At 32.8% G+C, this 25,592-nt stretch overlaps 3 protein-coding genes and 1 long non-coding RNA gene across 5 annotated transcripts; 1 reads left to right on the top strand and 3 right to left on the bottom strand.

The window, feature by feature from the left end:
* Positions 1-2,930: 2,930 nt before the first annotated feature.
* Positions 2,931-8,064, bottom strand: LOC133779145 (uncharacterized). Its single transcript, XM_062219138.1, has 8 exons — positions 5,221-8,064; positions 4,851-5,003; positions 4,445-4,715; positions 4,278-4,374; positions 4,062-4,186; positions 3,905-3,983; positions 3,640-3,784; positions 2,931-3,098 (listed from the first exon to the last, which is right to left on the bottom strand). The coding sequence occupies exons 1-8, from the start codon at positions 8,062-8,064 to the stop codon at positions 2,931-2,933; spliced, it is 3,882 nt and encodes a 1,293-aa protein (XP_062075122.1).
* Positions 8,065-12,117: 4,053 nt separating this feature from the next.
* On the bottom strand, positions 12,118-12,762 carry LOC133780415 (uncharacterized). Its single transcript, XM_062220175.1, has 3 exons — positions 12,556-12,762; positions 12,401-12,448; positions 12,118-12,304 (listed from the first exon to the last, which is right to left on the bottom strand). The coding sequence occupies exons 1-3, from the start codon at positions 12,721-12,723 to the stop codon at positions 12,182-12,184; spliced, it is 339 nt and encodes a 112-aa protein (XP_062076159.1). The 5' UTR covers positions 12,724-12,762; the 3' UTR covers positions 12,118-12,181.
* A 1,230-nt stretch (positions 12,763-13,992) lies between these two features.
* Positions 13,993-20,209, top strand: LOC133834836 (uncharacterized). Of its 2 annotated transcripts, XR_009893478.1 has the most exons (6): positions 13,993-14,192; positions 15,357-15,429; positions 15,505-15,638; positions 15,726-15,914; positions 16,043-16,165; positions 19,816-20,209. It is a non-coding gene; the product is annotated as an uncharacterized LOC133834836 (long non-coding RNA). The 2 variants fall into 2 exon arrangements; XR_009893477.1 differs by lacking the exon at positions 19,816-20,209 and having other exon boundaries at positions 16,043-16,351.
* Positions 20,210-20,680: 471 nt separating this feature from the next.
* LOC133834835 (RINT1-like protein MAG2L) lies at positions 20,681-24,893 on the bottom strand. The gene is made up of 4 exons (XM_062264592.1): positions 24,438-24,893; positions 24,254-24,352; positions 22,909-23,027; positions 20,681-22,801 (listed from the first exon to the last, which is right to left on the bottom strand). The coding sequence occupies exons 1-4, from the start codon at positions 24,811-24,813 to the stop codon at positions 20,951-20,953; spliced, it is 2,445 nt and encodes an 814-aa protein (XP_062120576.1). The 5' UTR covers positions 24,814-24,893; the 3' UTR covers positions 20,681-20,950.
* Positions 24,894-25,592: the final 699 nt, after the last annotated feature.

The following is a 25,592-nucleotide window of genomic DNA, read 5'->3' as shown; positions in this document are numbered from 1 at the left end:
GAACTTAAACCCGTTATGACTAGACCGAACACTTACATCTCATGATCATCTCATGCCGATTAGCTCGAACCAATCCACCTTATAATGTGGCTATATTAATTAATCACAACCATGCACCCAAAATATACAATTACGCCCACAGTGGCCAAATTACCAAAATACCCTTATAATAATAAATACTCCCATATGCATGCATTCACCATCATATAATAATATAATTCACGTAAACATGCATATAATTATTAAATAACATAATAAATCAATTATGGCCCTCTCGGCCCCCTAATCAAGGTCCTAAACCTTATTAGGAAATTTGGGGCATTACACTTATCATGCCTACGGGCCGAGGGGCCCGGTCCTGCTGGCCAGAGTTCGGTGCCTGCGGTGGTTTTGGAGGAGGGAACTCATTAGCATTTCCCGGTGGTGCTCTTGGAGGACTTTCTCCAGGTGGAGCGGCTGGTGACGAGGCTACTCTATCACCTCCGTGAACCTCAGGGTCTTTCGGGGGCTCCACGTCTCTGGGTGGAGGAGCGTCCTTCATGGAGGCCTTCAGCTAGACTCCGTTCAGGTGAACCTCTACCTCCCGTGGTTCCCTCAGTCACTTTGAACGTCTTGGCATCTTCTTCTTGCCTGAAACAATGGTGGAACAGTAGCTTGAAACTAACGTTCCCACAGACGGTGCCAAACTGTTGACGGTGAGAACTCGTCAACTAAGTTGAGTTGGAAAAATTATCAAGTCAAGATCACTAATGGAAAAGTTGTAGAAACTTAAACAATCGCTCAAGAACAATGATAGAACAATAATGGATAATTTTGTCTTTTCGTCACACTCAAGCCTTTGCTATAGTAAAATCTCCAACCCCCTTTCAGGTGGTGTTCCAGTTTATTTTATAGTAGGCTCTAATGGCCTTAGGTACATGGTGGTCCAGGAGACCAAGTAGTACATAAGTACTATGTCAGGGGAGTGGCTTTAGAGGTTGTGGTCGTACATCCAGTACATGAGCAGGTGTCAGGAGGATGTCTCCACTACTTGTCTGTACCCATGTTTGATGAGTGGTGGCAGGAATAGTGGCGCAGGTGGTAGTGGTGTCGACTCTGACCCTTGGCCGTAGACGTACGGACCAAAACTCTTATCCCACCAGTCCCACTGATACTGGTGTCCGTACTCAGTACCAGGTCGTACAAGTATGTCCCATTCGACTCGTACTGGAGCCTCTAAGCATAGGGGTTTCAGGTGTAAGGAATGGGACCCTTGGTGCATGGCTCTACTCACGTGGCCACTAGGTGACGTAGTTCTCATTCCTTCGCGAGACCCCCTTGGAAGGCTTATTGATGGCGCGGCTCTCTTGGCTGTTCACGAGGCCGAGTGTGCTGCGGATGTGACCCCCATGAGGCCATGGGCGAGGCCACCCCGGGGCCTAGATGGCGAGGCCACTCCATGGGCATGGGCGAGGCCACTCCGTGGGCGTGGGCGAGGCCACCACGGGGCCTAGATGGCGAGGCCACTCTGTGGGCATGGGCGAGGCCCTCGGACACGAGGCGGCTGGTGCGAGGCTTGGGCGCCCGGACGCGAGACGTCTGGGGCAAGGCCCTCGGATGCGGGGCAGCTGGTACGAGATGGTGGTACGGGCTTCACAGTTGGGCCACGACAAGGGGCGTCGTGCGCGGTGGCCTAGCGAGGCCAGGGGGCATCGCACACGGTGGCCCAGCGAGGCCAGGGGGCGTCGCGCACGGTGGCCCAGCGAGGCCAGGGGGCGTCGCGCACGGTGGCCCAGCGAGGCCAGGGGGCGTCGCGCACGGTGGCCCAGCGAGGCCAGGGGGCGTTGCGCACGTCTGAACGAGGCCAGGGCGGCTTCGCGTCTATGTCTTGCAAATGGGGTCTATATGGCAATGATCCCATAAGGCACGGGTCTAGATTCGTGGCGTGACAGCGTGATGACTTCCCGAGACGGTGGTGGCCCGAGGACCTCACATAACCCTCATATTTTGCCTTGGTGGAATTTGGGCATCCACACTAAATATCTATGATTTTGAAATAAATAGTACCATATGATTGATTATTGAAAAAAAGGGTACCAAAATGATATTTTGTAAAAATACGGGTTCCAAATGAATAAATTTCCTATAATTAGTGTCATATATTTTAAAAGACAATATTTAATATAATGTATGACATAAAAATATTACTAAAAATATTGTTGGAATTCAAATAATAACATTGTAAATAAAAAAATAAAAATAAAATTGTATATAGTTTAATAAAGAATGTAATTTTGTCTGAATAAACAAATAATTAAAAAAAATGAAGAAAGAGATTGTTATCCAAAAAACTGGCATTGATGACGTGGCAAGTGATCCCTGGACACGTGGCTAACATCTGGAGGGATTCTGCTAGTGTATCGACCAGAAGGCACATTATAGGCAGCAGGCGGCCCAGTCTTTCCTGCGACCAGTGTGGTCGATGGTTCCGCATACAGCATGATGTTCCAATAAAGATCTTTGTAAATCCCGAATTTAACTCACACAATCTCCTGAATATCCGATTATTCAGGAGAGAATATCTGTAGCAATCTCATGTAATCTCCCTTGAGCCTATAAATAGAGAAAGAGAGCTCAAGGAAGGGACTTTTGGCTTTTGAATCATTTGAGACTAGAGTAATTCTACTAGAAATATTGTATTGTTCTTCAGAGGTTAGTGAAACTCATTGAACTCTAGTTCTTTTATCACTCCTTTGATTTTCACATCAATAACAATCTAAGTGGACGTAGGTCATTACTAGATCCTGGGGCCGAACCACTATAAAAACATCGTGTTCTTATTATTTTCGCTATTACATTCTTTTCAACGCATTCATTCATATCAAGCATATTCTGACTCCGTGTCAATTGGCCAAAATCTGGGTCAACAGAGATTAATTTGTCTTTGTAGTTTAGGATGATGATTCATCCTCGTTGTTATCTTGTTTGGCTTCAATTGAGAGAATAATGAAATGTTTGTATTTCACATTATTCATTTTTTCTTCATCTTCGGACAATTTGATTGTCCATTTTTTTGTTGCTAATTTATTTGCAATAATTTCAATGTGTTGAGGAATTTCCTAGAAGAACAATTTAGAGTTAATTTATATAAATTATGGTATTTTTCATATGTATTATTTTGAAATGTAGTAATATTTATTCTTACCTGTGTAGAATTTTCCATCAACTGGATTGCAGAAACCAAATATCTTTTCTACTACTTCTCCGAACATAACAGCAACGAGCTTTCTAGTATCATCTTCTAGTTGTACATATGCCCTAGCACTTAAAATTTATTTAAATATATTAGTTTTAATGTGAATATTAGTTTTTTAAAATTTATAATTTATTTAGAAATTTAAATAAAATGTACTCACTGTGGTGTAAGGGTGCCTCGCTGTTTGCAGTTTGGATTTTCACAAACAATTATTTCGTCATACTTATGTCGTATTTTTCTATGGCATGTCGCACAGGACATGTAATAGTACATTTGGGCAGAATCAATTATATTTATCTTTGCTTCTATCCAAAAGTATTTTTTCTACATCAAATAAGAATATTTCTTTAGAAAGTTAATAATTGTACTTTGTTATTAAATTGAAATAAAAAAGTAATATTTACCTCCATAGATTGCAAAGCCCTCATTGCACGGGGAATATCACAAATTTTGACGGTTTTTTGAAGTCCAATAGAAGATATAGTAGTAGATAGATGTGTCAACGACGTTTCAATGATACTTTTAATTTTCAGTGTATTATTATTCGCCCTTTAGAATAAAAAAGGAATAGTAATAAAAGTTAATAAATATAGGAAGATTGTATGAAAATAATATAACTAAATGTAAAGTAATTTGAGCAATATGTGTATTTTAATATGGGGGTATTACCATTGCTTCAATGCAGTTGTCTCTGGAATTTGAGGATTGATTGTAAAGGTACTTGATGAACGTGATGATAAGGACAATCCTATGTTCAATTTGAGATTTATATTAATGAAAGTATATCAAAGATATAAGAATATATAAGTTATGTATTTGTAAGTACCTCGATATATTCTAACAACTATTTGTGTTCCCAATATTATTGGATATTCTTCAATAATTTTTGTTATTGTTTTGCATTCGTCTTGGACAAACCGACCCCACATAGTCAATTTTATTGGGTTGAAGCTAACAAATTAGATTGAATAAAAAATGTTAGTGTACATTTTGTAAATTAATATCAATACTAAATGTAATTGAAAGTATGTTTTTTTTTTACCTTTCATCGATAAGATATATCTCTTGGATTGTTTGTTGTTGAAATTTTGTGGGTATCTCTTTTGTTGATTCAATCTGGATTGCAACAGCTAAGAAATCTACATATTGAAATAAGAAAATGGTTATTTTGATGATAATCAATTTGTATAAGAATTAAATTTGAAATACCTATTCGTTCAGTTGAGTCTTTGTAAGAGTGCAAGTCTGTAAATGGAACGATGTTATATTTTTGCGCCTCTATTTGATTGTCTTGTTCTTCTACATCTTCTATTAGTGTTCTTGAGTTGAAGGTCCAATCATATTCATATGATCCAATCTTGTACCTTGGGTTGGCATTTTTGACAAGTGCGTCACTGATATAATAAGAGTGAAACAATTTTAAAGTGTCCTCCCTAGAGTCAATATCTATTCCATAAATTACTGATTGGACTCGATTCCCCTGAACCAAAATTTTAAGAAATAATTGTTAATATTGTATTATATGAGTTGCAAATGATAAATAGAGGTATGCTACATTCATTTAGGAGAGTATTAGTAATTTTCAAACTAATATATATTATAACAAATATGATACCTGTTGGTCAATTAATATTAGATTTTGGTATTTGACTGCTGAGGAACGACTTGTTCGCTTTGGAGATTTGTCTGCCACAATCATCTTGATTTTCCAGGGTTTTGTATTTGGTGTGATCTCGTTGATCGATGTACATATTGTTGGCATTTTTTCCTGTAAAGATAAAAGAATATTACACACATAAATATAATGTATTTGAATTATTAATTTATCAAATAATTGATTGAAAATAGATTAATAAAATATGTGAATATTACTTACGTAAACATTAATTTAAACATGATGGTGATAATAATTCTGTGTACACAATATTTTTGGTGTAATTTTTGTCAAGTTTATCAGTAGTCACTGGTCGAATTGAAATCCTCACTGTAGACGCTGTCTTTGCCCTTGATAAAGCCACGTACAATTGGCCATGAGAAAATACTGGTTGTGGTAAATAAATCCCAACATAATCTAATGTTTGGCCTTGTGACTTATTTATGGTCATTGCAAAACTTAATCTTATAGGAAATTGAGTTCGCTTAAACGGAAAACCACTATTATCATCCACATTTGGTAAGAATGGTATTCTTGGAATGAAGACTCTTTTTCCCATATGATGTCCAACGACAATTTTAGCATCTATGATATTTCGATCGAAAGCCCGACAAATGAAACGGGTTCCATTGCATAGTCCCTCTGAAGGATTAATGTTTCTTAAGAGCATGATGGGACAATTTTTCTTTAGTAATAATTCATGAGGCGGAAGTCCATTAGGCGTTAATGTGTTTAAGAAATCTTCCATAACTGATTGCTCAGTTTTATCTATTGTCTCATCTACACTGTAATATCGCTGGGCTTCACCTGGAAATCTTTGTATTAACAATGCATTTATTTCATCCACAAAACTATTCTTTAGTGTTAGTATGGCCCAGTTCATCATAGTTGACATATTTCCTGAATAATCTTGAATGTTGTGGAAAACGTCTTGTATTAAGTGGTCTAATGAAGTCTTGTCGTCATGATAGGGAACAAGCATCCCATTTGGTATTTTGATGATTTCATCTTTTGTGATGGGTGGCAATCCATTACCTACTGAAAACACATAATTTGAAAACATTGGATCTAATCTTGCTCGCATATTTTCAGTTAGTCGAAACTTAGTCAATGTAGGCCACAAGTAAGAATGAACCAGACTGGAATTAACCTGCTCTTGTCTAGTTCCTTTACGGACCACGGGCAGTACTTGTCGAAAATCTCCCCCGAAAACAACAACCTTTCCACCGAAGGCTACGTCAGAATCATTGATGTCTCGTAGCATTTTGTCTAATGCCTCTATGTGTTGTTTTCTTGTCATCGGTGCCTCATCCCATATTATTAATTTTGCTGCACGAAGAAGGTTTGCAAGTGCACTTTGTTTGCTCACAGAACATGTGGTTTTTTCGTCAGTATCAAGTGGAAGCTTAAAGCGTGAGTGAGCTGTTCGACCTCCTGGAAGTATAGATGCAGCCACACCTGATGAAGCAGTTGCAAGTGCTACCAAGTTTCTTGATCGTACTGTTGCCAGAAGTGCCCTGTATAGGAATGTTTTCCCTGTCCCACCTGGGCCATCTACAAAGAATGCAACATTTTGGTTTGATAAAACTTTTTCCAACACTACATTATACACTTGTTGTTGCTCGCTATTAAGTGATCTTAAAGATGTAATATCTTCTTCTGGAATTTCAACACCCAACTCATCATCGATTTCTCTAGATTGAAATTCATTTCCATCGAAAGAAATGTCTTCATCAAGAAGATGGTAAGAGTTAATGTTTTTCCCCATTGATTCAATTGTAGAAGAGATTGACCTTAATACATGATATCTTGCAGTCGATGTAGAATCTTCTGAAGATTTGAAATCAATTGACATATCTTCCTCAAAACGTTCCCAAAGGTCTCTTGGATTGGTTGGATTACAATATACCAATATTGTTGTGAACAGTCGCCTCAAACTGGATGGCATTTGATATAAAGATGCCTCATGTAAACAGTCTTCTAAGCTACTGTCTCTTTGTAACAAACCATGCATTGTTGCTGCCTCACGAAATGTGGGGGCCAAAATGCCCTCGACTGTTCTAAGATCTTCAAAGGATAGCGATCCCCTTACATGGTTTAGCAATATCCACATGAAATAACGCTCACCCTCAAATGGATTTGCTGTAACAATGCGACCTATGACTGTTTTCGTTTTTCGGGGAGTCCATTCTTTGTGTTGATGGTTCCAAACATAATATTCTGGAATTTGTTTGTATAGTAATTTCTTTGCATTTTCATCTACTCGATTTAATGCAAAGAATTGTGTTAGCATAGTTTTTCTAGAACGGTCTAAATTGAGGATGTTAATTAGATCGTCGTTTGCTTGGAAAGTAACCGGGTGTTGATCCTCCAGATGTAAATGCAAACTATACACTGCTGGGGACATCTCATTGATAATAAATCCATATATTCTCCACATTGCTTCTGGGGGAGCAATCCATCGGGCTGACTGGAATTGTTGGATTTCATCAACTTGTTGATTGTTTGTTTCAGAAACCAAGTTGAAAGTGACACGATCATGACCTTTATAAATGTACTTGTAAAGATATTTCATTGCTTTTATTGTAGAAAAAATCTCTACATTAATGTGAGAGTCAAATGTTGCAAGAAGATACGGGTTGTATGGAACAACCCAACGATTGTCTAGATATTGTCCTCGAACCTTCACAGTCATTCCATTGTTTGAACGCCTATATATTGGGAAGCAATTGTTTCCAACAGTTGTTGCAAATGCATAATTATTTGGATAATTACTTTTGCATCCACGATTTCCTTTCATGCGAACATTTGATGGATTCAATACTCCACATGGTCCATGCATCATGTGCTTCACAACTGCATTATGGAGGTGGATGTTTGTATTTTTATCAGGTATCTCTGCTGATACGATCTCATCAAAAGATTCTGGTGCATGGATTTTCCACTCATTTTGTAAGATAATTAAAAAGTGGGCATGCGGAAGACCCCTTTTTTGGTGCTCAATAACATAGACATATGCTGACACTTTTCTGAATATTTGCCTTTTGAACAACTGGTCCTTTAATTCTTCCAATTTCGCATGAAAGACTCGAGCAACCAAATCAGGTCTATTTTGACTCTCCTCGTGTGGACCTAGTTCATTTGTAATTTCTGGCCAATTTGGATTGCATGTCATCGTTAAGAAAATGTCAGGTTTGCCGTAACGTTAAAACTAAAGCCATTGCTTCCATATATATCTTTTTCTCATGTCTCTTGGACCTCCAATAAAAGAAGATGGGAGTATAATCCGTTTCCCAACATTAGAAGGATTTTTTTCCCCAAGTGTAATTGTATCAACAATACCTTGATACAACTCTGATCGAATATGTTGTTGCTTGCCTCTAAAATAATCTAGTCTTGAGGTCTCGATCTTCACATACATATCAACTACAAACTGCTGCAATAATCGACCAGAAAGCAGCAAAATTGATCTGACATTTTCTCTTATTTGCAACTTGTAGCAATAATATTAGCGACATGAAATTGTTGGGCACTTTCTTTGTTGGTTTAATCCTACAAAAGATGAATGTCAAGGAAATGTTACTAACTTGGAATTATATATACTAAATGTATTTTTCTAAATTTTTAATACCACAGTCTCTGTTGCAAGTAGTTCTTCTGCAGTGGCTTATTCTTGAGGATTTATTGATGGGTTTGTTTCGTTGTACTTTGATCTGCTTCCTCTAATCCTTTGAATCCCTTGATGCCAACCAGTATCACCGAAAGGAAATAATATTGGATATTGCAGTGGATAATAACACCCAAAGTAATACTGAACTTTATGATTTCCACCAGAATGGTTATACACAAGAATGTTACGTCCTCTTGGTTGATCTCTATCATCATTTTCGACCCATATCGCTGCAACTTGTGAGGATGTAGGGGCATTGAATACACGTTGATCAAGCCCAACATCTGTTTTTATATGAATGATTTGTTTTTCCAAATCAGGGATATCTCCAAGTGAACGAAAAAAATAGAATAAGGATTGATCTGAAGAATTTTGATGAGCTGGGTTACAATTGATGGCTCCATTCTGTCTGAATCAGAAATTCGATTTTGTAATTCATGCTCCGTGTCGTAGAAATATAATTGGAGATAAGAAGGATGACTATTGGAAGGGAGCAAGTCGTTTATGTAGTGATAGATTTGTCCTTGGGTTCTGAAAGTATATATTCCTCTATTTCTTCGACAGAGTTCTTTATCAAAATTAACACCGAACGATGTAAACGCAAACTTATTGTTATAAGTTCGAATGTATGTTCGGAAATGTTGAGATTCACTACTGTTGGATGTAAACAGCGCATAAAGCTTATTTGGTACATTATTTGTGGCCAGAGAAAATTTTCCATCAGCACAACAAAACCCAGTTGTTTCATGGCAGAATCGCTTTGCTTTACAATGTTGACAGCTAGGCACTAATGGAAGTGAATATGGTTCAGATGGCACTACTTTTAGCAATTGTCTAAATCCAGTAGAACGCGTTTGCGATTGGCCTATTTTGATGAAAATGACTAATTAGAAAACAAAATGAAACTGTCCATATTGTTTTGATGACTAATTTTGAAAAACTAACTAATTTTATATTAATGCCTTACCCCTTCAAGGTCTTGGTATGTTTGTTTCATAGATTACATCATGTCGAACAACATATGGGTCCTATTCATAAAAAAATTTGAAATGTTAAGAAAAAACAAATAGAAGGATGGTTGAATTAGACTATTGAGAAAAATAATTTCAGGAAAACCTGTTGGATAAATACATTTATAGATGAATTTGACTCTAAATGAATTAGCCCGGTGCGATTAAGATTGGAATAGATTAAGACTTCACGAGACGATCCCTCTTCATTGATGTCAGTATGAGTATGAGAATTTCGTTGTCTCTTTGATACTCTTTGAAGATGACTAACATGTTCAATATTGTTCGTATATTGAACACCAATATTTGAATGTTGAGTAATCAATACTGTCGTACGATCATTATCAATTGTGTCCAAATCATCGTTATTTGATGATTCTGTATCATTTATACGAATTGAATTGGTTTTTAATGCTTTCTGTTTAGCATATCTCTCTCTTTGTTTTCTACGAATTTCTTCCTTTTTTTCTTCCGAAAAATCTTTATATGAAATTCTTCTTGTAGGTGGTTTGTCATGATCTTCAAAAAGGAAAAAATTTCAAATATAAAGTTCATAATTTTTTTTAAACTATTATTAATGAAATCTTACCATTTCTCATTATGTCAATGAATGTAGTATATGTTTCAACTGTAAGATATATTTCTACAGGAAAAAAATAACAAATATATCATATTATAGTATAGAATAAATAATTAAATGATAAAATATGTTTTCAAATGTACTAATTAACTAAATTTTCATATTCCAAGCAACTTCCAATTATGTATATAATAATAAAAAATTAATATTTTAATACTAACCTGGTAGCACTCAAAGTGTTGAATGTGAATAGAAATGAGTGTAATCCTGAAAGTAAAATTATTATAAAAATAAAGTTAAGTTTTTAATGTAATTATTTTTTTTTATATAAGAATATGTTAATCCACCAAACTATGTTATCTCTTCTATATAATAAGTGTGTAGATAACAGAAATTATTGGTTTTAACGATTTTTTATTTTTTTAATGTTAACTTTAACAGAATATTCTTATATTTAACGGTAGTTTAAAAACACTTAAATATAAATAAAATAAAATAAATAATTAAAAAATTAAAATATGATATTTGTGAGATATTTTACAAAGATAATTATTTAAAAATAATAAATAATTAAACAAATTAAAATATGATATTCTTAAGATATTTTACAATGATAATTATTTAAAAATAATAAATAATTAAACAAATTAAAATATGATATTTTGTAGATATTTACAATGATAATTATTTAAAAATAATAAAATCAAACGTTTTATAACTTAAATAAAATTTAATTAAACTTAAACTCACTTATTAGAATAATATCACATTAAACATATAATATAATCTACTGTGAATTAACAACAAATTTTTTTTTTAAATCTACTAAGAAACTTAAATTTAAAATCTACGTATAATATTTAATATTACATTAAATATATAATATATAATATCTTGTTGTCACTCCCAAATTCAAAAACTATAACAAACATAAACTTGAACAAAATAAATAAATTATTTAATTAAAATATAATATTTATTTCAAAATTTATATGACATTAATATAAATTTAATAAAAATAATTAATAAATTCTATAAAAAAACTAAGCAAACGTGCATATTGCACGTTGCTTGTATCTAGTATATATATATATATGGAAATTATTAATAATAATATTTATATATTTATTAAGACATACAATTTATATATTATGAATATTATTATTAATATATATCCAATTTGTTTTCCAAAATAACTTAATTATTAATATTATATGATGATAATAATATCTTCGAATTTTGTCCACTTAGGTTATTTGGGTATAAATTTTTAGTTATTAATATTTTGTACTATAAATTTTGGGTAAATTCTAAGACCACATTAATATTAAACTCAAAACCCAAAACCCTACTATTATTATAAATATTTAAACACTATTATTATTAATAAAATTGGACGTTACTTATTAAAGATAAAATTGCAATGGATATATGTCATATATGTTTTTAAATATATTATTTAACTAAATTTAACTATAATAAAATATGACATATATACTAAATCATAAATGTTTAAATATGTATGTAATAATAAAAAATTAATATTTTAATACTAACCTGGTAGCACTCAAAGTGTTGAAGATGAATAGAAATGAGTGTAATCCTGAAAGTAAAGTTATAATAATAATAACGTTAAATTTTTAATATAATTATATTTTTTATATAATAATATGTTAATCTACCAAACTATGTTATTTATATATATATATAAATTAATAACAATAATATTTATATATTTATTAAGATATACAATTTATATATTAGGAATATTATTATTAATATATATCCAAAATAACATAATTATTAATATTATATGATGATAATAATACTAGGTATAAAATACGTGCAATGCACTTTATATTTCGGTGAAGCAAAATATAGAACATGATACATCTATTTGGTGCTTTGTTATGTGCACGTACAAGGCACGTGCTATAGCATTATAAAATCATCATCATTATAAAATTATCATAATCATATATAAAATCCAACAAAATCTTCAATAATTTTGGGCACGATCGAAATTCTACTGCTATTTGACAATATCATAAGTCGTCTGAAATCGTTCATTGGGACGTACTTTCTCCATGTCAGTGAAGAATTGAATCAGGTCATTCTTCAATGGATTTTCATTGCTAAACACCCCTGCCTCCTTCTGTGTTATATATAACACATATAATTAATTATTATCTTGTTAAAAATATATAAACAATTAAATAAAAACAAGAAATGGTAGCGATGATTGTTTTACCATCTTAGTTACCGAAAAGTCGATTTCAGTGTGGAACCTATCCCAGACCTGAAAAGTAAAAGAAAAAAAAACATCAACACTTAAAAAATAAAAAATCAAATAATTTTTCTTTTTCTTTTTCTTTTAAGATAATTGGAACATATATATATATATACCCTGTCACAGAATTGGGTTTTACAAATATCAATCAATGAATGATTTTCTAGATGTAAATGCGCTGCAACTTTCTCCACACGAGCAAATATTATCTGAAGATATCTTTTGTATTGTTCTAGCTCTGTCCATTGTATCACAATTTCAATCATGAACTCTTCGCCGTACATATCTTCCAATGAAGGAATCACCTACACCAACACACAAACTTAATAATATCATGTTTTTAATAAAAGAATCTATATGATTTCATTTTTATTATAGTTAAAAAAAAAACCTATGAATTAAGTCACGGAACTTACATAGTTTGAAATCCTTTGTGTCAAAATGCTCTCATATTTATCATAAAACTCACGAATTACATAATGCCAAAAACCATGTATGTCTTTCGTACAGAAAACGTTGTAAACAGCTCTGTATAACATGGAAATGGGTAATATGTTAAAATATAATTAACGCAATCTATTATTAATATATGTTTAAACTTTGAAAATCAAAAGGGAATATTATATTTACATATATATATACTTACGTGTATGCATTCATTCTGTCCTCCATATTCCATTCATCTCTAACATCTTCATCAAGTTTCATATGTATTTTACGAATCGATGCATTCACAATCACCATTGTATCTCTTATAATTTTCTTAACCACTTCTTCACGATTGTTTCTTCTAGTCTCTTCATCATCAGTAGTAGTAATTATCAACAACTTGGCCATACTTCTTGATTTTGATGACTTGAGTACTTCTTGCTAATCACCAAATATATATATGAAAACAAAATCAGGGAAATTTTTTATGATTGTGTACTCTTGAAAGGATGTGTACTTCTGAAGGGTTGTGTACTCTTGAAAGGATGTGTACTTCTGAAGTGTTGTATTGTTTAATTTTTTTAACATTAATTATTTAATTGTGTAAAGAACCAATTATTGTATTTTTTGGGAATAGAAGCAATTGTTCAGTTTGGATGACTTATCTAAATTTAACTTTTTTTTTTAGCATATTCTGTTAAATTCGTAACAAATTCTGTTAAAACATACCAAAATCCGTTAAATACTAAACTCTGTTAGATAGCCACTTATATAATAGGTAAGATATTCCAAATTTTGTATACCTAGATAATTTAATTTTAATTAATTTAAATATATATAAATACAAATTTTATTTAACTAAGTTATAAATTTTGACTATAAATTTTTAGTTATTAATCTTTTATAGTATAAATTTTGGATAGATTTTAACATCATTGGTAATAAAAATTACACTTTATTGGACCAAACTCAAACTAATTAACTCAAGCCCAATAATTAAAGTCTATTAGACCAAACACAAACTAATTAATTGAAGCCCAAAAATCAAACCCTAACTACCAAACCCTACCCTAGAATAAATATACATCATTCTACCCCACCCCATTTCATTTCTAAACCTTGCCGTCTCCTCCCCTCTCCTCTGTCTAAAATTGCAAACTATATGTTTCATAAGGATGGAGCGTGCAGTGCTTCTTCCTCAATTGCCACTCCCAGCCGCACCAGAGCTGCTTCTTCCTCCAATAGAGCGCCTAGGATCGTCTCTCCCAAGGCGGTTTCGGATTCTCAGAATTCGCAGACATGGCTAGATCCCGATGCAAGCCGCGTGAGTCTTTTGTTTGTTTGTTTGGCTTATCGTTCTGGCTTTGCATTGTCTCGTTTGATGTGTTGTAGAATGTATTTTTATTGTTCTTATAGTGTTTAGGTTATGAAATGGAATAGGTACTCTGTTTTTGCATTATCGTCTGCAATACGATTGAGTTTGTCGATTGTGGTGTTCTTGCACAGTGTATTAGGAGATAAACGGAGGAGAGATAGTAATAATAATAATAATAATAAAAGAAAGGTTTTTTGATTGAAAGATTGGGTTTTTCTTTCTGGGTTTTGAGTTTTGAACAATTTTGGCATCTGGGTTTTTTTTTTTTTGTTTGGAAACTGCAAGATGGGTAGGGGTAAGATTGAGATCAAGAGGATTGAAAATGCTAATAGCAAACAAGTCACATTCTCGAAGAGAAGGGCTGGTTTGCTTTAAAAGGCCCAGGAACTTGCTATTCTCTGTGATGCTGAGGTTGCTGTTATAATCTTCTCTAATACAGGGAAACTTTTTGAGTTTTCGAGTTCTGGGTATGGAAGAGATTTACTTTCATTTCATTCAGTTTTCTTTTTTTAAATGTTTTGCAAGTGTTTTTTTTTATGCAATCATTAACCCTTTTGAATACACTCCTCTCTTAACTTTGTTCCTTAAATGTTTGTAAATATGGTTTCTTTAAATGGACTCGATAGAAAATATTTATCTGAGATTTGTTATTAGTTTTTTTCTTCTTCTTGATTCTCTTTTTTCTTTTTTGAAAGGATTTTCTTCTTGATATTCTGTAACTGCTTAAAGGGGCTACATGTTGGAAATGATGTCTGGGTTTTTTTTTTGCTTATTATTTTGGTGACACTCTATTAGTGGCTGCTGCTTAATGGGTCTAAATCTACATTGTTAAGCATTCTATCCCTCTTTTTGGTACTCTGTAACGATTCTCAAAATCATTACTTTGAGTGGTCTTTTAATCCATAGATTCATTTGGGTTTTCTTATCTAACCATTTATTTATATATACTTCTTCCTCTCGGTTTACTATTATGTTCATTTTTTGGTTGTTTTTCACTTCTCTTTAGCTTTCTCTCATTTTCTTCTGGTGACACAGACTGATTGGACAACAAAAGGTGCTTTGTATGGGTAAAATGATACACTTATTTTGTATTCATTTTTGTTGTTTTTACAGTATGAAACGAACATTGGCAAGGTACAATAAATGTGTAGATTATCCTGAAGGTGCTATTGTAGACAAAACAGAGGTATTCTTTGTCACATCTCACACATATATACTTGTTTGTCTCTTTTATTGTGTCATTTAAAGTTGGGGATTGCAGTTCCTCTCGGAGCGAACTACAGGTTGATTGATATTCCTGTGAGTAACTGCCTTAACATGGGAGATTACAAGAACGAAGGCTTTGTTGAAGTTCTTGCGGCTCAGTAGAGCCCTGAGAATCCCAACTGGTTCCAGGTTGGTTGATTGGTTTATACTGGAGATGGCTGCGGCTTCTTCTTACCGTTTTGACTGTGTATTTCACTGTTTAATTTACTACTGCAGGGGACGGCTGATGCGGTGAGACAGTACCTGTGGCTCTTTGAGGAACATAATGTCGTAGAGTTTTTGGTTCTTGCCGGAGACCATTTGTATAGGATGGATTATGAGAAGTTTATTCAGGCACACAAAGAGACTGATGCGGATATCACTGTGGCTGAGAAACCCAAAGGGGAGCAACTCAAAGCTATGAAGGTAAGCTGTCTGCTAATTCACTTTTAGATTGGTAATGCTTTGATTTGGTATTATGTTACACGAGCTATGAGTTAGCTGTTTGTCGTGTATTTGGGTAGTGCAAGTTGGTAACTTTGTTTCCTTGGCAGGTTGATACTACCATTTTGGGTCTTGATGATGAGAGAGCCAAGGAGATGCCTTACACTGATTTTAGAAATTGTGGGTACACTTGGTCCTAAATCTCGATCGGTGATGTTATTTCTGGTTGTCTGGTATGAGATTTTCAACCTATTTGATTTCATATTTTTTTGGTTTTTTTTTTAACTAATTAAAGAATGAATAACTGCTTTTGTGAAGCTTTTCAGTCTGTTGGGTTTGGTTGGATTTTTGACATGGGGTTTTGAAATTATTCATGGGTTTTTTGTTTTATTGAAGGAAAACTTTGTTAGGATTGGATTTAGGTTTTGGGTCAAGAATTTTAGATGTTTTTTTTATTTAGGTTTTATTACTTTGTTTGTAGTGGGTTTTATTTTTTTGAAATCTGATTATGTTGTTTGTAGTTAGTATGTTTTCAATCTGATCAGTCTTTTTTTTTGTTTTTGATCTCTTTATTTCTTATTATATTTGTTTATATTAGAATCCAACAAATTGAGGAGATTGATCTTTGTTTATATGATTCTATTATTTTCTTCTCAACTTTTCCTAACTACTCTATCATAGGAAGAACAGAGAATGGTTTGGCATAGGTTATATTTTTTGTATGTGCATGTTATATTAAGTATTAATGTGTTACTTTTTAGAGGCAAGTATAGGTTTTAAAAGTTTTTGTTGTTCTTTTATAAAGGTTGCATGGTTTTTTTAATAAAATTATGTAAGATTTTAACAATCCCAAGTATTAATGGGTTAGCTCTAGATCTAAGAATTTTATATTTTATTTATGCATTGTTAGCATTATTTGTTTGAGTATTATTTAATCTTGATAATTAATCTAATCAATCATAAAATCTTATTAATACTTGTATGTTTTGTTTCTCTATTTACTAATTGATCGTGTTACTATTTTAAACTCACTAAATTGATTACTACTTATTCAAATCCTTTTATTTGTGTGATTAATTTTTTGTTTGAGTATTGTTGAAATATTTTTATAATTTAATTATGTTTTTTCCTCTAATGTAAGCATTTTTGGGGATTCATGCTTGTAAAATTTTTGGCATATGATGATCTGAGAATGGTTTGGCATAGGTGGATTTATGTTACTATATTTTATTTTTTTATGTGTACATGTTATATTAAGTTTTAATGTGTTACTTTTCAGAGGCAAGTATAAGTTTTAAAAGTTTTTGTTTTTCTTTTTTAATGGCTACATGGGTTTTCAATAAAATTAAATTAGATTTTAACAATCCAAGTATTAATGAGTTAGCTCTAGATCTAAGTATTTTATTTTTGCATTAGCATTAGCATTGTTTTTTGATAGTTGATCTAATCAATCCTAAATTCTTATTAATGTTTGTAGGTTTTATTTGTCTATTTACTTTGTTACTATTTTAAACTCACTAAATTTATAAACTGAAAACATTTAAAATATTTTTACTCACATAGCATAATATATCATAACTGAATTTGTATAAGAAGATACCTTATGATTTGTTGAACCTTATCTTATATGAACTGACTGTACTGATTTGTGAATAACTACCCGATAAGAGAAAAAAACCAAAATTCTACAAGATGAATATGGTAATTTATAATTGAATTTGTATAAGATGGCATTTCACTGCCTCATTTGAGATAAAATTTTATTTTGAATAAGATGCATAACGTAATTAATTATTGAATTGAGTAATTTGTTTAAACATTTTCAATTTACATTATTTTTTACTGTCGATTTACCTTGTAACTTTGCTTAGAATGACCACCTAATTTCAGAAGAAAAAAATGGTTAGTAAATCAATGATCTATGATATAGAGTAATTGATAAGTGAATACTGTAATTTGTTTAAAAAATTTGAATTTGCATTATTTTTATGTGTCAACTTACCTTGGGACTTTGCTGTGAAGATTGACCACCACCTGATTTGTGAAAAAAATAGTTACTGAATCAATGATTTATGATTATAAAGAATTTGAGATGTAATTATTTGAGAAAAAATTGGATAGTAAATTGAGATGTAATTATTTATGTGAAAATTGTATAGTAAATCAATAATGGATGATTATAAATAATTTGAGATGTGATTTTGTGTGACAAAAATATTTACCGTGTTCTCTTGTTCAACTCTAGTCTAACAATGTAGTCAATGTACTCACAATTTGTAGTGTTTGGAGAGAGAGAAATTATATTTGATAAGGTAGCTTAACAATGTAGTCAATGTACTCACAATTGATAGAGTTTTGAGAGAGATAAATTATATTTGATAAGGTGACTCTTATATAGGAGTAATGTTAAATTAAAGATATTTTAAAAAAAAAATTAAACTTGATTTTTTTTTTAATATCTAGATGAAACAGATTATACATTTGGTAATGTAAACTGACGTTTTTTTTTTAAATTCAAAAATAAATAAAATAAAAAAATCAAGGCCTATAAATATTTTTATTATTTTAAATAAAAGTTTAAAAATTGAAATAAAAATATCAATTGTGGGATTTTTTCTAATGACGTTAACAGATTTTTTTCAACAGTCCAGAAATATGCACGTGTACTTAAAAAGTTTATATAGAATAATACCATCATATTCCTTACGTTGTCAGATTCTTAAAAGCCGTCAAACTTAATAGAGTTTTATAATAATTCCGTTTTAAATAAAAGTTTAAAATTGAAATAAAAATATCAATTGTGAGATTTTTTCTAATGACGTTAATAGATTTTTCAACAGCTCAAAAATATATACGTGTACTTAAAAAGTTTATATAGAAGAATACCATTATATTTTTGACGTTATCCTCATGTTACTTAAATTTTTTTAATTATTTAAAGTAAGTTAAAATTAACGTCAGATTCTTAAAAGCCGTCAAATTTAATAGAGTTTTATAATAATTTCGTTAAATTAAGAATTTCCGTTATCTACACACTTTTTATATAGAAGAGATATAGATATTAATGCAAAGGCATGAAACCAGAAAATTTTAAAAAATTAAATATATATTCTATAATACAAATTTAATATGATAATATTTAGAATTAAAATTAATTTTATCTTATGTTTTTAAATAATTAAAATAATAATAATATTTTTCAAAATTTATAAATAGTTTTTTACAAAATTAATTATTTCTAAGTGGTTCATTATTTATTTGGTTCGCTTTAGAAAAAAAAAATTCATAATCTTATTTTGTTTTTTCTTTGGTTTGAAAAATTATTATAAAATAATAATTTATTAAAATCTAAAAAGAAAAAAGTAATAACATTATAATTTTTTTAAAATTTTAGTCTTATATTAATTACATTTATTTATCTATTTGTTTTATTTATAAACACCTTTTAATTTGAAGAAATAAAAGTAATTAAAATAATTATTTTTATAAGTTTGATTTTTTTTTAAATCTTATTTTTAGTAAACATTTATATTCATATAACTTAATTTAAAATAATTTCTTAAAATTGATTAATAAATAAATTTGTAATTTTAAAACTATATTATTATTTTACAATAAATTTATTATCTACACCACACGGATAGCCAGCACCAGTTCAACTCTTTTTTAAACCTTCAATTTTTAATTTTTAATCATATAGTGAACATTTATTAGAGATACTCAGGTATGCCTTACCCTATATTACCTTTAATTTTTAATCGTATAGTATAGTGAACATTCATTAGACACTTGGGTTATAGTGTTTCTTACCTTATATTATTGTCATGTTATTTTCTAACCTGAGGTAAATACCGTTATTTTGCAACTGTTCAAATTCCTACAGTCCACAAACGCACCGTTTCAGATCAATGACTACCCTCCACTCACAATCTAAACTGGATCGTCGAACTACGTTATGCTCAACACCATTATAGTCTCGTACAAAAAGCAATGTTACAACATGTAAGCATAGACTGACGTGATCGCCATGGCGAGAATGGGTTTAGTGCAATTAAGACTAAGGTATCAAAAACAAGAACCTTGAATGAAGGAATTCCGTTGGACGGCGAATGAGATCGGTGTTGTGGTAGAGAATGCGACAATGTTTAAGAGGAACCTTGAATGAACGAATTCCGTTGACATCCAATGTAAGGACTACATGTATCTACGAATTGCAGCAATAATAATCCTTTGTTCTTAGTTGGGAAAACTTCCAATACAACCCCATTTTCATAGAACTGGAAAAGGGACACCGCCTGCATCAATTTATTATTTTCATTAATTAAAATTACTAGTTTCAAAAGCATCCAATCAAGCAGCCAAACTAATCTTTTGATGAAGTGTGAAGATTGTGTACTGCTATTTACTATAAAGCTAATCCTCATGATGATTCCATCGTTTAAAGACCCATAAGCTTTTTCACACCCAAAACTTAAATATTGAATTAGAGAATTTCGTTTGTTCTGCGACTCATTTCTGCTTTAGCTTTTTTCCTACCAGTTGCGTATAGTTAATGTTCATTTCCTGCAAGTTTAGAGTGATCAACAAAAAAAAGTGTATGATCAGCACCGCGAGGGGGCTTAAAGGTCAATGCCACCACCGGACACCAGAGAACCTGATGGAGCGTCGTTCTTCTTGACGGATGATGGACCGACAATGTTTCAACTCAATCCTAAAACAGCCAATTCGTTCAATGAAGTGACAGTTAGTATAGTACATGAGTCCTGTTATTATACATCCGAGCCTCACTTAAAATTCTATAACCTTTCCATCTTAGCCAATCATTTTAAACCAAAAGGGCCGCACCAGGCACTGGTGTTTCGTATATGATACAACTTTACAAAATTGAAATCTAGGTGCTATTTACCCAAAAATTAAACATCGAGATAAGCCAAAAATGACGTAAAGATCTCATGCCCTTTCTTAGAGGAGCATTTCATTCATTTATTTCCAAGAGAAGAGAAGCATTTGCTTACCTCTTACCTCTTACCTCTTTCCTTGTTCGCTTTTAAAAGATTTAGACCACCTCTAATACTGGGAAAAAACGCTTCTGGCCGAACACAAAAAGATTTAAAAACTGAAAACAAAGCCTGAATATCTGTCTCAAACTGGTTCACCCTGTTGGCATAGAACTGAATCTCAGCAAAGATATTACTGAAAAAAATAAAATGATCCAGCCCCTCAGCAAGACTTCTCCACAAATCTAAAAAATCCTTGGGGTTAAGAGTCATTTTCAAAGCATGAAGATGACTCCTCAAAGTGTCCAATGCGTCAACAAAATCAACTGAAACGGCTAAATTTGCTGCAACTGATACTTGCAGATAGCCTCCTTCACTTTCCTGCTGGAGATGTTTGGCTTGTTTGACATAATCCCATGAAAGATTCTCAAATTGACGAAGAATAACAGCAATGATGTCCATCAACCAATTGGTTTCAAGCTCACACAAGCTCTTAATCTCTTCCTCAAAAAAGCAACTATGATTAACATTTCTCCGATTCTTGCAATCATTTTCAGCAACTTTCATCTCCAGAAAATCAACAGAGTCACTCCACTGTTGCAGTCTAAACTCAATGTATCTAGCAGCATTGATTAATAAACATCTTCTACTCAAGGCATCATCATCGAGGTTCTCAGAATCAATTTCAGTTCCTTTGTACCGTAAAAGCAATACTTTGAAGAAGTACCAGAGAAACCTTACTGCAGTTGACCTAATAAATTGTATACGTGGTAAAACTGCCGGCATGGCTTGGCACCGCTCAATCATTTCCCAGGCAATCTTTAGGGAAGATTCTGCAATCAATGGAGCTTTGTGATCTTCTCTAGTAGAGAGTAGATAATGCTCACACTCTGCCTCGGAGTGAAGTCCAGCTTGATGTTTGCTATCAACACTCCAACTTTTATCGTCCTGCAACTCTACTTTAAGTTTCTTGTAGGCATTTTTTATTTCTATTTTTGCCCATATCTTCAGCCATTCAGGCCTATCACAAAATATTGTCAGCAAAGAAATACCTCTTGAGAGCACTTGTAATCTATCTGACTCTGTCAAAAAGTGACAGATTTCCAAACTAACAAGAGATTGCATTTGTTTATTGAAGGTGAGAATTAGATCTATTAGATGAAGCCATGACGGTATAACCTCACCTTTGATCTGTTTATCTTTATACTGGTCAGCCAGAGAAGAGAAAACTCTTGTTTCCAAAAACCTAGAAAGTGTTTGTACCATTGCAGAAACCCAAGCTTCTTTAGCACTACAACTCACCAGTCTTGCTCTATCTATCAGAGGTTGCAACACATCATCTATTCCCGCAATGAAATCTATAGTTATTTTGTATGCAAGAGCAAACATAAATTCAGGCTGATCAACCCACTGTGAAAAGTGGTGCTCCATTCGTGATGCAATTGGTAATACCAGTTCATCAATGGCCCAAAGTCGAATGATACATTTCTCTTGTTCCAAAATATTACTCTGCCGTTTTTCCCTCCGCATTTGAAAATTTTGTAAAGCACAAAGATTTATGAAGCTACTTGAATAAGTCTTTACTTTTTCACCTTGCATGATAACTAATGGGTTTGGAAGGTCTGAAATGTGTCCACCTTCAACTTTAGATATTGAAAGTTTTGGGGGCCATCCAAGAGAAATGAGAAGAGACCGATGATCTGCTGATACTTGCGGTCGAAGAATGGCAAAATTTTTATCAACCCTAGCATCAACAGATTTTAAAAGATGATGCCAGCGAGGTTGAAGTACCACAAGATCAACCAACTTGTCTTCAATATCATTCATGGCTTTTATGGCTTGAAGCAACTTTTCATGCTTTGTTCCAAACTCCTGCATTCCGAATATCCAGGTCATTATGTAACACTATGGCCCTGCTAGTGAATTTACCAGTCTGACAATGACTCAAATATCACAAGAAAAAGAGACAAATGCATTACAGTAGACAATGAGGATTTTGAAAGCTTTGCTGAGAACATAATGCTAGTCTGGCAATTCATAAAACAGAAAACAGCATCTTCTAGGTCTCCAACCAGAGCTTCTAACTTTAGAGTAGTCCCTGATATTTTAAGAAGGTAGTTCAGTAGGTCACTTGGAAATTCAAAGAAAAGAATGAAGATCACTGTGGCACTACTCTGCCACAGAATTCATAATATATAGATCTTCAAAACTGTAGGCACAAAAATAGATAAGCATGTGCACTTTAAGAAAATTAGAGACGAATGAAGCATTTAAACAAAGTAAGGCAAGTTCCATGGCAAGAAACAAATATATGTGACTATGAAGGGTAAGTATAAAGTTTGTAGATAAATGACACACTCGTAACAAAAATGATCTCGAGATAATATGAAATGATAAAAGTTTTGGATTTGAAGTTGATTACAAAAGCATAAGGGACATTTGCACAAAAGATGATACTATGTCTAACTAAAATATTTTAACATCTACAAAATTGTGAATTTTTAGAGCAAATAAAGTATCTACGGAACTGGTACATTAACATTCCCACTTAGAAGTATCTTCTGAAGTGTAATCCTGTAAAAACTATATGAACTTATGCATGAATAAAGATCAAATGGACATAAATAGATATTTAGAAGCAACTTTAGAATACGATTCCAAAGAACAATTAAATTTGTACATATAAAGTTAAAGTGATCAACTTTGACCATTAAGGTAGAAATGTGTGGTAAAAGATATATACAATGATAAATTAATAGACAAGAAAAAACACAAAAAAAAAAATTGGACACATTCCTTGAGCATTTGCAGAAAAGAAACCTTAAACCTATTTGAAGAAACCTTTCCAATAATCACCTTATGCCCACATTTAATGTATTTACAAACATAAATGAAATACAAATAACAAAAAGTCATGGCTCAAAGAAAAACATTGAGGACTACAAATTATCTAGAAAATCAATCCAGTGAATAAATAATCAAGACTCTTGCCAAGGCAGTCATAATATTTATCAAATCTCAGCACTCTTATATCCAAGTGTTATACGAAAATCCATAAGACTCTAAAAATGCTTAATTCATAATTTCACATGCATCTCCTTATCAACAACTGAAAATGTTTAGATTCTAAGACATCTAAATGAATCAATAACAATGCAAAAGAAAGATTGATGGTTAAAGTCTCCTAGATAACGATTTACCATTAAAACTGATCCATCAACAAATTAAAGAAAACTCTTTCACAAAAAACATATACACATATTGACCAAAGAACGGGAAACCACAAAACAAATTACAGAAGGGAAAAAAAACTCGAAACCTTACCAAAATAACTGCGGATTGCCTCAATTCGAAGCACTTTCTCAGCGAGTTGAGGCAGCTCTTTCAACAAAACTTTATGAAGTCTCTTCGAACCAATCCCATCTGTAAAAAGGACCCCAAAATAAGGGGCTCAAAATTCTACAAGAGAGATATACAAACCCGAATATAGAATTCAAATTATACAAACGTTGTGAAGCGAGGAGACTGAGATTCTGAAGATCAAGATTGAGACGGTGGGCAGCAGTTTTGGCTTCAAAAGAGTGAGAAATCCAGGAAACGCAAGACTTGGTGAGGCTGGTTTGGAGGTGAAGGAGGTCTCGGTCCAAATCGGAGCAGTTGCGGCCAAGCGCCGAAAGGAGAAGAGGAGCTTTGTGAGGAAGATCTTTAGGAGTTCGAAAATGCTGGTCTAGAAAGCTCAGTTGCTCCGAGGAGAGATCACTGTGTTTGGGCAAAGCAGGAGTTGCAGAGCCATGGGGAGAAGGAGAAGGGGCTTCCATTTTTTTGAGTGAGCCCTGAGAAGTGGAACCTTTCAAGAATGGCAGGCTTGACAGTTTCAAACACATAGCACAAGCCAAACAGTACTAGAATGTGGTATGGTAGTGCTGTAAATACCGGTTACGGGCCGGGCTTTCCAGGACGACAATGAGCCCGGGAGGCACGAGTACGACACAACGGCACTAAATTGGTATGAGCTTGGGAGGCACGAACACGACACAGGTGAAAATTAGACTTGGTACCCATTTTAAATGATCCACTTTAATTTTTACTCACTATTTTTAACTCTTATTTTAGTACCAAAATTTTCAATTAATGTACCCATTATACCCTTTCAGTTACATGTTTTTTTTTCTCTCCTTAAACACATTACAATTAGATTGCATTTCCAATTTAATTATAATATGACATATATAATACACATTACAACAACACTTAGAACCATGTGCTCAAATAAAGGTAATTTGGGAAGTCTCATGATAATAATGGGTAAAATTCAACTAAGTATATTAAGCATCTAATTTTAGTTAACTACTCCTAAAAATGGGTAGTTCTCAACTTTTCCCAAAAATATGGGGCTGAGCTAGGCATGGCACGAATTGAAAATTGGCACGGCACGGCACGAAAAGCCCGAAGGCACGACACGAAAGCACGAACAAACAAGCCTTGAAAGCACGACACGATAAAAAGCCCGATATTTTGACATTAATAATCATAATAAATTTTTATTTGTCAATTATTAATAAATTAAAATGATAATAAAAGTCTTATTTTCTCAATGTTTATATTTTTATAATTATATTAATTTATTTTAAGATTTGTGAGTTAAATTTTTTAGCATTTATTA

This window comes from Humulus lupulus, chromosome 5 (genome assembly GCF_963169125.1).
Source record: "Humulus lupulus chromosome 5, drHumLupu1.1, whole genome shotgun sequence".
NCBI lineage: Eukaryota > Viridiplantae > Streptophyta > Magnoliopsida > Rosales > Cannabaceae > Humulus > Humulus lupulus.
This window is presented reverse-complemented; position numbering and strand designations above follow the sequence as displayed.

Excerpts from the sequence above, each read along its gene's own strand:
- LOC133779145 (XM_062219138.1), bottom strand. The coding sequence starts at position 8,064 with ATGACATGCAATCCAAATTGGCCAGAAATTACAAATGAACTAGGTCCA. Across the intron at positions 3,984-4,061 it reads AGTTGTTAGAATATATCGAG|GATTGTCCTTATCATCACGT; the intron begins GTACTTACAAAT and ends AATTGAACATAG. Across the intron at positions 3,099-3,639 it reads GGGCTTTGCAATCTATGGAG|GAAATTCCTCAACACATTGA; the intron begins GTAAATATTACT and ends TTGTTCTTCTAG.
- LOC133780415 (XM_062220175.1), bottom strand. The coding sequence starts at position 12,723 with ATGTACGGCGAAGAGTTCATGATTGAAATTGTGATACAATGGACAGAG. Across the intron at positions 12,449-12,555 it reads AAACCCAATTCTGTGACAGG|GTCTGGGATAGGTTCCACAC; the intron begins GTATATATATAT and ends TTTACTTTTCAG. Across the intron at positions 12,305-12,400 it reads ACTTTTCGGTAACTAAGATG|AAGGAGGCAGGGGTGTTTAG; the intron begins GTAAAACAATCA and ends TATATAACACAG.
- LOC133834835 (XM_062264592.1), bottom strand. The coding sequence starts at position 24,813 with ATGTGTTTGAAACTGTCAAGCCTGCCATTCTTGAAAGGTTCCACTTCT. Across the intron at positions 24,353-24,437 it reads CAGTCTCCTCGCTTCACAAC|ATGGGATTGGTTCGAAGAGA; the intron begins GTTTGTATAATT and ends TCCTTTTTACAG. Across the intron at positions 22,802-22,908 it reads CAAAATCCTCATTGTCTACT|GAGTTTGGAACAAAGCATGA; the intron begins GTAATGCATTTG and ends TTCGGAATGCAG.